Source organism: Glandiceps talaboti, chromosome 12 (assembly GCF_964340395.1).
Source record: "Glandiceps talaboti chromosome 12, keGlaTala1.1, whole genome shotgun sequence".
NCBI lineage: Eukaryota > Metazoa > Hemichordata > Enteropneusta > Spengelidae > Glandiceps > Glandiceps talaboti.
The window spans coordinates 10,946,975-10,959,344 of NC_135560.1; the positions used below are offsets into that span (position 1 = coordinate 10,946,975).

Sequence of the window (12,370 nt, forward strand, 5' to 3'; positions counted from 1 at the left end):
ATAGTAAAAGAATTTTAATTTCATTTAACAATTTTGAGACTCAATTTGATGAACTGAATATACTAGAATTCAACCCTGTTTCATGTCAATTACCATCATTGTATTCCACTAGCCTCTTTATGGCACTTCATATTTCGCTGTGTCAGTGGAAAAATGTACTCTGGCTTGTGAGAACGGTAAATTACATGGTTAGCAAAGTGAATGACTGTTCAGGCCAATCACTGAGTGTGCACTTCAAACAACACACTGTTCATACTATTTTCACAGACTGATATCTCTGGCTTAGATTCTATATTGAGGTTTATTGACACAAACATGCATACACACATATATACATAAACTATGCAGAAACATGTCATATGTTGTCAGATATTAATATATTTATTTGACTGTAACTTAAGTCAGCACCAACAGTGTACATGTATATTAAACTGAACAGTCTTGCAGCATGGAAGCCCCTTTTCTACTACTAAACATTGACTGGAAGTTACCCTAAGCAACTGATATGTAACAGATTTGCAATAAATACCATATTTAGGGGTCATCAGCTTTTAGATAAGTGAAAACTGGAATGACATGGTATCATTGTAATTTGTAAACTGCTCGATTCATATCAACTGTGGTGCTGGTGCAAGTGCAAGTGCAATGGACTGCCAGAAGATGAAGTATTGACATTTTGAATACAATAAAACCTGTCTGGTGTCTCGAGGGGTTGGTAGTGAAACGGAGAAATGTGACCAGGGTAGTAAGCAGTCTGGAAAAGGTAATGGAAGAATGGTTGAAGGGAAAAGGAGAGGACATCCACAGATGAGCTGAGTTGATGGCATCAAGGAAAACCATAACGAGGCTGTGAGATCTTTAGAACTATATGGTATTGAAGTGAACTTTTTGGCATGGTTTTCTCAGCCATGATTGAAAACAGTCAATAGTAACTGACTGATCAGATTTAGAGCTTGGTGTGTGCATGATTTGTGCTCCCGAGAGTATAACTCTATCTCTATTGAAATACACAATGTTAATCACTTTCATCTTCACTCTCCTCTTCTGCTTCCTCAAGCCATTTGATGAAGGGCGCCACCTATTGACAAAACAAAGTAAATGTAGTCTTGATTACCTTAGAGACTTCATCTTATTTTTAGACAGGTTTAGGAGCTCAAAGTCAGTTCTCTACCAAGGCAATGCTTAGTATGTTGATACAATCAGAATACTACAAAGAATGATTGCTATGTGAATATATAATTTTCATAGAATTACAGTTCCGGTACAATTTTAACATAGATGTAACTATGTTGTAATTATATGGATTTGGGAAGAACACATACCACTAAAATAGAACAGAAATGGTACTACTGACAGAACACAAATTCATATTTACTAAACTCATTCACAAAACTACATCCATCCAAACATGGATGGACACATGCATGGACAGATAGGTTGACAGAATTCATTGCAATAGCAGCCCCTGCCCCACATTCAGGCTGTGCCCACAAGGAGAGGGGAGGCTTATAATTACATCCAGCGCATGGCTTTTGATTTTGTCATCAAATGTTGTGTTTTACCTGTGCCCTTGTTTCTTGATGTTTTCTCCTAGTGTTAGCATCATCAGATAATCCACCACTTTTATACCATTTCATAATGACTGCTTCTGACAGTACCTCTAACTCATCGTACATCAAATGCATTACTTTCATTAGAATGGGTGCAAAATTGCCATGATTTGCACTGTACTCCTGTAGTCAAAGTATAGAAAACAGCTACTTGTAATAATCTATTGATAAATCATCTCACAATAAGTTATCAAAACTGTAATTTGTAATATATTATATTAGAGAAATGCAAACACACACACACACACAAGAATTCAACACATGTACTATCCATGATTTTTTAAACATTTTCTATCTCAAATGTTGTCAGTCTAGATATGACTGTTTGATATTACTTACCTCCAATGCTGTTAGACAGTCTAACTGTGATTCAGCACTCTTCATGTAATTTTGTAAGACTGCAGCCAGTCTAACCAGCAACTACAGATTATAAAAATGAATATGTTATTTCCAGAGTTATTTCTGAACATTACATTTACCATTATGAAAAGAAGCATTTTATTGATTCAAGTCAATATGAAGCATATAAATCTAGAGGGATGGACAAAGAAATGACATCACTATAGAAATTTAACGAATATGCAGCTCATTATCAAAATCTTATTATATTGTTATTTGACATGTATGTTGATATAAACTCAATTACATTTGAAGAACTATTTACTTTAGAAATGTGCAATATGTACGTCTATAAAAATTAAATGACTCAAATATTCCCAGTAATTATGATATATTAGGGAAACACATCGTGAACCCCCCACCCCCACCCTTTGAATTCCCTATATCCCCTATAAATCCACCTCCTTCCCACAAAAACCTCACCTGCCCCGTAAATCTCCTATCTCCATCCCTAAGAACTCCCATCTCCCATATGAATCTACCTCCTTCCCACGAATCCCTCCTCTCTCTCCCATGAATCACCAAACTCCCAATGAATTCCCTGCCTAGCCAATAAACCCCATCTCCCGTTTTATGATGCATTGTTGTTTTTTAGATGGAACATTGCATGAATGACTAATTTCCATTCCCACAAAAGTACAAAAGCTGTAAAATTAGCAAAAATCAATCATTTTAGGGTGAATAAACTAGAATTGTACTTACCGGTTTGAGACTGGCAAGATACTGTGTAGGTTGTAGAACAGTTCTAGACTTTAAGGCTGGTATCTCTAGTATAGCCTTGAGCAGAAGTATATTCAGTTCTTTCATTGATATATTGTATGCATATTTTGATGAATTTACTTCTAGTATTAAGTTATCACACTTGATATTCTCCTCTATACCTCTCTGTAGACTGTCCAACACTTCGTTGTAAAACACTTCAAAATAAAAATATCAAATTTATTGTTAGGAAACTGGCACTGAACTGTCCTTGAAAACGCTTCTCAGGTCGGTAAAACATATACTGTAGTTCTAAGATCAAGGATTTTGATTACTTACTAGTAACGTCTCACCTGTTAAGGCCAATACATTTTGTCAAGCTGTCTGTTTGCTGGCTTTATATCTACCAACACTTTAACGAAGATCATGTAAAGGTGTACTAAGACTTACTTTTTGTATCATCTGGTGGGGGTGACGAAGAAGGTGAAAGGTCAGATGCAAGGGATTCATCACTGCTACTGTCTTCTATGTCTTCATTGTTCTTTGTGTCAAGTGTTAGACCTAGACATCAACAATTTCATTCATCAAATATTATACTTTCTCATTATAGGGGAACACTGCTGTGGGAAATAGTCATTTTCATATAATAATAATAATAATAATAATGATAATAATGTTAGTTTTTATATAGCACTTTCCCACTCTGTGCTCAAATCACTTTACAATTATTACCCCTGGCATGGATCTATAGTGGCACAACGGCCCTTTATACTTCCTCAACTCCCTGGGAAGCATACAATCCATTGCAGCCTCTATAAGCGCATAGGATTAAATCATTCACATTGCAACCTATATCCTACCAGGTCCCTAATTATACAGCTGAGTTGACTGAATTCGTGGTTCAAAACTTGATCAAGGACTTTAGCCATTCAGAAACAAATGACAGTTATGGGGTTCGGACCTGCAACTGACACATTTTGAGACGGCCACTTAAACCCATCATGATTCCATATATGAAATGAGTCTATTTCAAATCTGGAAGATCTTACACATCATACAAGACTAGTAAGTCAAAAGAAGGAATCTAATCTCCAATGACAGATCACAATCATATTTTGATATGAAATACCAAACATGACAAGGTATTCTTACCACTACATAAATCATGTTTCAACTATATACTCCAGAACATTACAAATTAAATTTCCACACATACATCTATTTCCCTACATCATTTTTTTTAATGATTGCATATATATAGTCATAGCTGCCTGTTGAGTATTCCTGATTATGTTATTTACTGAGAATGTCAAAATTACACATTATGATTTAGGACCAAAAACTTCAATGATAATATACTATACTTACTCCATAACTCTTTGATCAGATCTTCTTCTTCTTCTTCATCTTCATCATCTTGGGGGTTCCAAATATAACCTTTGCCCTCTTTCCCAACTGTGTCAGTGTCATAGGCTATGTACGAAAGGAAAAGACAAAAATCTGTCACTTTTTGGGCAAGAGTAATGCTTAGACAGTTAGAGACATTGTGTTGTTTTGTGTACCCTGGTTGTTCTACATTACCACAACACACAACATGTCATTGGTTCTGTGGTGCTATATGAGTCAAATTGTTCAGAATTGCCATTTTGCCATTTTTTCCTTGAATCAAGCTTACACAGGTATAATTACAGCACTCCCCAAATTTTCCTTCACTTTTACATTATAGGCATAATTCACTATAAGTCAAACAACACCCCTTCAATATGTCACTTGTATTTTTGACAGTTGAATAAACATATTGGAGAGTAACATCGAAATATCATCAGTCAAGTTGATGCCAGCCGTCCATTATGGTAACAAATGTCACCATCATACGGTCTCCATTCCTGGTTACCGTGGCAATAAATACACTCACCCTGGGGGACATCCATTTCCTGTGTGTCATCATCTTTCCCATCATCCTCTGCAAATTCATCAATTTTACTTGATGTCTTTTGTATTTGATTGGTCAACATTGTAGATGGTGAGAGAGTAATGTCAGGACCTACAACCACCTAGTTACAGAGTAAGAAACAGAATGACATTATGTCTATAAAAGGCTGATTTCAGGATACCTAATTTGCATAGATTATACAGGGATTCTTTCAAATGAACAGTGTCCTCATTTAGTCAATGGAGACTATTTTCTGAAGGAGAAGAATTCTCTATTTAACACATGTTCACATTGTCCAGAAGAACTTCTAGAGTGTTTATATATTGGAATACTGGTAAAAAGGACACTGCACTGCAAGCACTTATGCAAATGCACTGAGTATACTACACTGGCTCTAATGTGTCATGGGGTTCTGTCATAGTAGAAAACCAACAAATGGTTTAAACTTTTACAACAAGAGAGAAACTCAAATAAGAAGACAAACAGACAGACACAGGTGCCAGCAAGACAAACAGACAAAATGGCAGACCAAGCACTGGAAGAGAGACAGTGAGATAGCAACTAGATAGACAGACAGATAGACAGACAAACAGATACAACCAGACAGACAGACAGACAGACAGACAGACAGACAGACATACACAGATGGACAGAGACAGACAGACAGACAGACAGACAAACAAACAAACAAACAGAGAGACACACAGACACAGACAGAGAGACAATGTGAAACAATAGAGGAAATAAGGATTGGCAAAGAAAAGGGAGACACAGACAGAGAGGTAGAAAGAGAGTTCAAATACACTTACATCATAAGAGATGATACAGTTTGGTTGTACTATTACATTAGACTTTATAATAGCTCTGTCACACACTATACACATCTGTAGAACTGATCCTGACTCTATGGTTACGTTATCCCATATATACGCATTCTCTAATTTGACATTTTCACCTGCAATAATGAAACATAAGACATCATTAAAATGCAACCAACTACACTGAAACACTCCCTCCCTCCAATCACCATCCCTCCCCCCCTCAAAAAAAAAAAAAAAAAAATGGAAAAAAATGAGATGATCTGATTTTTTATTTGACTTAAACAAAACATACAAGAACTTACCTATCTGACAGTTCCTGCCAATCACTGATTTACTAATAACTGTATTAGTACCTATACATGTTCCCTGGCCAACTACTACATCCTCCTTCAAAATACAACCCCTGTATGGAAACAGAAAGATACATCACTTACTGTAATTTAAATGAAGACATGATACATGTGACATGATTATTCGACTTATCCATCACAAAACAATGTTATCTCAAAGTTTTGGTAAAATTTAAAGATCAAAAAAGTTTTAATTCACATCCCCAACAACACCATTGGATTAAAATGCACGATTCCCTGATGTAAAATCTTACCATAAAATTCCACAATAAAAGCTACACCTAGAGTTTGGGAAAGTGTGCATAAAAATTTCACAGGTTTTTTTAGTCCATCGAGGTTGAATTGAAAAGAGATTTACAAACAGACTTTTTTTAAAGGAATTTTATGGTAAAGAGTAACTTTCTGCTAAAACAAGAAGCAAAAGACTTACCTGGCTAAGGTGATATCCTTAGATAGATAGGTGTTGTGACGAAGTAATGTAAAACTACTGCTATCAGTCATACTAACTATATTATCAGGAACTAGAGGGTAACTCCATCGATGTATAATATCTTTACTGAAATATACAATATCACAGACCAGTTACTTGAAAGGCTATGTTTCAATCCTGGGTCATCATATTAGTGTATGTGTGAGCTAATCGTTGGAGCACATAAGGATTACATAGGATCATTCTTTTGTTCGAGACCAAGATTTTGTACAGCTCAGCCAAACAACTGTTTCACACAACAAAATTTTAATCCTCAGTTGAAGTTGGCAAAGACATGATAAGCAATTCAAAGCACTGAAAGGCCCACGATTCAGTTTCAGGTTTTTGAGTGTTATCTTATCCGTGAAGCCATAAGGATTACATAGGATTATTCTTTTGTTCTGGACCAACTTTTTCTATAGGTCTGTATGACAACTTTTTTCACACATAAATTTTACACACATCTGCACATAAATTTTGTTGTTGCGAGTCAAAATGAGAAAAACTGGCATTTCTTGTGAGTCACCATGTAAGTAAGAGAGAGGGGAACACCAAATTTTGGTGCGTCACTAGAAAGTGTGTGCGTCAGTGGCACGTCAAATTGGCAGAGGGCACACTGCTCTGGGTAGAATTATTTACATACCTTACTGCATGATACATATAAAGATTAGAAACCCTAGCTGCATATTCATCATCTAAGACGTACATGTGTATTTGATTTCCCATGATCTACAGAGATAATGAAATATTCAAATAAAATAAATAAGTTTCAAAACGACCGACAGTACATTTGTGAAATATTACTAAGAAGAATGCCAAAAATCTGTCAATCAAATATCACTTTGCCAACCATGTGTCTTGAGTTACCTCTAAACACATGGTGACCAGTTATTGATACAATAGCAAACGCTTGTTTCTGTTGTACCTGTAGTTTTTAATTTTGATTTATTTCTATATATAGAGTACTATGCAATTTTCTGGTTGTCAGAAAGACAAAAGATTGCATAGTGTCGCCACTAGGAGTGCTGTTCAGGAGTAGAAGAAGGCTTTAAACCAAAAAAGGCCATGATAGTTGAGTAGTCTAACCTTGAAAAAAATCATAAGTTCTCAATGTTTAATGTCAAAAGTTGCTGGAATATTTTAATCTGCAAAACATTCTGCTAACTTTCTTCCAGATAACATATTAATTGTAGAGAACTCAGCTATTTTAGTCACATTTTGTTCACTGCTTCATTTACAGCCATGTGATTTAGCATTCATATTTCCTTGACTGGTATACCCTCTTGTAAAACTTCTTTTGAGAATGGTTGTAAGGTGGGCAACCAGAACATAGTGTATTAGAAGGATTGTACCATTTCAAGTAGGGGTTTGGTTTCATTTTTTATTGGAGGGACTGTAATTGGACAAAATGAACAAAATAAACTGAAAAAAGTTACAGCTACATTACAACAGTTTTGAAGATTAAATATTTACTATAAATGGTACACTTTGTTATTTACATTTGACTCATCACCATGACAACACCTACCTCTTCATTGACAAGGATACCATGTACAAAGTCATGTTTTGTCTGGTAGTCAAAGTTGTCTGTGAATAATTGTGGTACTTGTGTTGAACAGATACTGATGTGACAGTCCAGGAGATCATAGCGAAGTTGTATGTTGTCATTGTCCTGAAACAAACTCTGTGAAAGACAGAAATGAAACATAAGTTGTATGTTATCAAATTATCATTGTCCTGAAACAAACTCTGTGAAAGACGGAAATGAAACATCATCCGTATGTTATCATTTGTTTTGAAACAAACCATATTTGTAGATGAAATCATGAACACAAGTTATTGTCATTGTCAAAAAAATATGAGCCTGCAAAGGCACTATCGAAAAACAACAACCTAGAATTCTAATAGAGACACCCTTTAAAATTGAGTTTAAGAAACACTTTCAGAACAGGACATGCTTAACAGATTTCATTAGAATCGATGTAGTAGTTTTTCAGATATCATGTCCACAGGTAGACAGACAGACAGTCAGTCAGACAGACAGACAGACAGACAGACAGACAGACAGACAGACAGACACACACACACAAGTATAACATAACCTCCCCTTATGGGAGGTAAAAATCAAATATATGTAAGCACACTAAACACAATACATAGAATCAACACTCTATAAAAACAACACTGAATCAACCTATGAACTCTGCCAACATCAATATTAAATCCGCCAACCAACTCACCGTTGATAATGAAACTTTCCTAGCATTGTTCACTTTCTGGCAATGGAACACTCGCTTTGTAGTTGTATCCATGGCAACCATGAATTCGTCTTCTGGACATCTTGTCCTATGTCCTGGTGATGCTTCTTTCAATACAAGAGTCATTACAGATGAATTTTTGTCTTTTTGTCTCCTGGCCCTGTTTGATATAGTTTTGATAAAAGTGAAAGTGTTCACGCTGTCTATGAAGTCTATAAAAGCACTCTCAACTCTGTTCACACTGGTGTCCTCTCCCTACATATATTCACACTTTCTTCCTTCCCATATCTTAATAGTGGTACTGAAACAAGTCAATCTCATATAAATCTACCACTTTCCTGTAATTCTCACACTTTCACATCTTATATCATTCCAGTGTTTGTTTATCCTGAAAGAATGCAAGCTATAAAATCAAATCATTTTTTCCAAGTTTTCTTTTCTAAACTGTGTGACATTATTAAACTATCATGCATCCTGTATCTCATTCATTTTCACTAACCTAAGAGGTGAAAGTATATCTCACAGTCGCTAACTTAGGCTGCAGAAAGTATATCTTACAGCTACAGGGAATTTACACTACCCTAGGTGGCAAAAAGTGTATCCTACAAGAAATTTACACTGAACTTAGTGGCAAAAAGTATCTTACAGGATTGCATCATGTGTATCTTACAAGAACTTTTCACTACCCTAAGTGGCAAAACGTGTATGTTATCTGGAAATTTCAGAAACTTTGCTGCCTTGTTTGTACTTACTTGTGTTCAGCAACAACTTTCTGCAAATGCATATTAGATACAATATCACCGTTAACAAGAACAAAATCTGATCTGAGTAGAGATTTGTTGTCAATGTCTCTTAGGGCATCTCCAAGAGTACGACAATCTTCAGAAACAATTGTCACAACTTTATAAGGACTTTGTTCACATTGCCACTTGGAATTCCTAGAAGAAACAGAAATAAGAGTCAGAATCCCAAATGCAATCTCATCATATGATTCATATTATCTTTTACAGAGCGTTTCGGCATTTTGGTGTCATAAGAATTGAATTTGTGCTGAAATAAATTGACCAAAGGGGAATTATACTGTACAGCTGTCTCTGTCAGAAATGCCTTGAGGATGTTTACAAACCAAATGTGGCACTATTACAAATATCTTGAAAAAAAACTGTTCTTTTGCATTTCTGCAGCCCAAAACTTTTCCACTAATATTGCCAATGGTGTTGTAACACAGCTGCATACTTTGGGGAAGTTTCGCTCAAGGTGATGTAATATTTCAGAGCATTTAATTTCAATACATTTTATACATCTAGCAAGCCAGAAAAACATTGCATTACTTACTTCAGATGGTTTTTAATCTGGTCAGCATGGGCTGTACAATAGACAAAGATTTCTTGGACACCAGCAGCTGTCAAAAACTCTAGTGTGTAATCCAGTAAGGAACAATTCACCAATGGTAGCAATGCCTACAAAAAAATAACAGTTTACCTTAATGGTATCATTGACCTCTTCAAATATATTTCATACCTATAACCCTCCACTTTTTTTTTCATTTTTTTTCTTCTTCTTTTTTAAGTTTCATCTTTTTGATACTTCAGGTTTCTTTACTTAGTTCACACACCCTGGAGTTCACTCTACGTCTCTAGTCTCTGGGGTTTATGGTTGTACTTGTAGCATTTGTTGTTGTTTGGTTTGACTGTTACACACTGTACCATACTGTCGGTATTATGGTGTGATAACTTACTTATAGTTTCCATCTAAACTAAAATATTATCCCCTTTTCACCAATTGTCCTATTTTTATTTTTGGCCGAGTCTGCTGACAAGCGCTTGTCACTAGAACAATATGCTGCTGACAAGCGTGACCTTTGACACCCATTATGATGTGTTTTGGCGTCAAGTGTAAAACGTTCTTATTACCCTTGAAATTGATTGCACTTTATCAAACACCATCAGTTCTTAAAACTGTTAATTTACGTGTGATAGCTCCTGTTTTTTCCAACAACCGCGAAGTCCGCCGCGTACACACATTACATGTACACTTCACCGCCTATATGCTCCATGGCCATGGCCGCGTATGTGATGTAGTACTACGTGCAACGTGTAAACAGTAAAGGTAATTAATCTAAAACAACTAAAGTTTGTTGCATCAATAACATTCATTATTGTGAAGGACAGGTAAAATGCGCATAGTTTTTGTGGTGTTGCGTGGTCTTTTTTACTTGTTTTATCCCATGTGCAGTGATGGCCTCAAAGTAATGACATACAGCTGACGACAGCTCACCGGCCGCGCAAGTTAAACGCCGAATCGTGAAATAAACATTAAATCTCAAGTACTATTAAAGCTGGGGTGGGAAACTTGAAACTACTACAGGAAAACGACACGGTGACGGTATAACTCCATTCCGGGCCTTAATTGTGTCAAAGGTACGGGTCAGTACTAGCGCACATGTTGACGTCGACCAGGCTGTAGTACACATGTACGCTCGGCGCTTGTCACGAGAACAATATGCTGCTGACAAGCGCTTGTCACCAGACACTCCGTTTATTTTTAGTACCTCTGTCATCAGACTTTTCATTTATCATTGTCGATATTCACACGTACACGGCTCCTTGCCACATGTATTTCATCATAGATCGTTATATTCATATTCAAGAAAACAGAGTATTTTTCAATTTACCCTAGGTCGTTCCAGTGTTATGGGTGCAAATCTAACATTGAAGCTGTCGGCTAAGACTACTGCCTGCAAAACATCCTCTTCTTTCAGCAAGTTGTCCCGATCACCTTTCTTCTTTCTGGATGACGCCATGTTGTTGCAGTATGTTGCAGAATGACTTTCGTGTAGACCTAAGCATCCGATTCACATTCATATGTATTCGCGTTATTACGGATGAAGTATTACTGGATGTTAATATATATATGTAAACGCTCAAATTAGAGATATCAGTGCTGTGAGCTATAGCTGTTTATCTGTATTTAAGTTTACATATTGTAGCTAATAATCTTCACGGCGTTCCTTGTAGAGAGTGTCGCTAGACAGAGTCGAATCCAATATTGAATCTTACCTACAAATACGAATATATAGCTGATGAAATCTGCGTAAATAACTTCCGGGTTTGCAGAGACGACGATACGACAACTAGCTAGCTAGCTATGGAACTTCGTCGAAGTCCGTGGGCTGGATTATGGAAAATAGAAATTGTTCTTTCATGTATACTTTATTTAATTTCAACGTGCAGTAAAGAAACATTCTGTGTAGCCAATAGTAAGTATAGTCTTACTCATACGTCTTCGTAAACTTGGGGATTTCTGAACACTGTCAAACAACAACAACACGATCCAGGTGATCGAACTTCATTTTATAAACTGGAGATGAGCGAAACTATTGAGTTGACGCGAGTCACAAATTTCCAACATAGTACGTGCACATAACTGTTTGATGCCTTGAGGCGTACACCATACGTCTTGCACAATATACACTTACTAAAATAGATATTATTAGCCAATATTTTTCTTCGTTCAGCCAAGGAAAATTCGAGTGACCTAAGGGTCCTTGTCATTTCGAGTCGAAAACGAGAAGTGACAAAATCCTCTACGGTCGCGGGTATTTTCCGGCTGAATGAAGAAACATAGTGGGCGTAATATAATTATACCGGCACATGTATAATTTATTAGAAATGGACTCATTTGTGATAGGATAGTACTTATGCAAGAACTGTGGACTGAATCATGAGCCTTTAACATTATTCTTTTTATTGTTCAGCAAACCATGAAGGGGATGTTGGTGTACCAAAGCTGAGACAGCAACCAGAGGATGACACTCTCCACAATAGCAAT

At 36.3% G+C, this 12,370-nt stretch overlaps 1 protein-coding gene across 1 annotated transcript; it reads right to left on the reverse strand.

Moving 5' to 3' along the window:
- Positions 1-381: 381 nt before the first annotated feature.
- Positions 382-11,342, reverse strand: LOC144443544 (translation initiation factor eIF2B subunit epsilon-like). The gene is made up of 16 exons (XM_078133069.1): positions 11,214-11,342; positions 9,875-9,999; positions 9,292-9,477; positions 8,522-8,699; positions 7,810-7,965; positions 6,925-7,010; positions 6,243-6,368; positions 5,765-5,865; positions 5,451-5,596; positions 4,624-4,762; positions 4,077-4,181; positions 3,159-3,269; positions 2,712-2,926; positions 1,950-2,030; positions 1,563-1,733; positions 382-1,078 (listed from the first exon to the last, which is right to left on the reverse strand). The coding sequence occupies exons 1-16, from the start codon at positions 11,340-11,342 to the stop codon at positions 1,016-1,018; spliced, it is 2,118 nt and encodes a 705-aa protein (XP_077989195.1). The 3' UTR covers positions 382-1,015.
- Positions 11,343-12,370: the final 1,028 nt, after the last annotated feature.

Coding starts and splice junctions, on each gene's coding strand:
- LOC144443544 (XM_078133069.1), bottom strand. CDS start 11,342: ATGGCGTCATCCAGAAAGAAGAAAGGTGATCGGGACAACTTGCTGAAA. Junction 7,011..7,809: donor GTATCCTTGTCAATGAAGAG/GTAGGTGTTGTC, acceptor TTATCTCTGTAG/ATCATGGGAAATCAAATACA. Junction 3,270..4,076: donor TCTGATCAAAGAGTTATGGA/GTAAGTATAGTA, acceptor GTTGATGTCTAG/GTCTAACACTTGACACAAAG.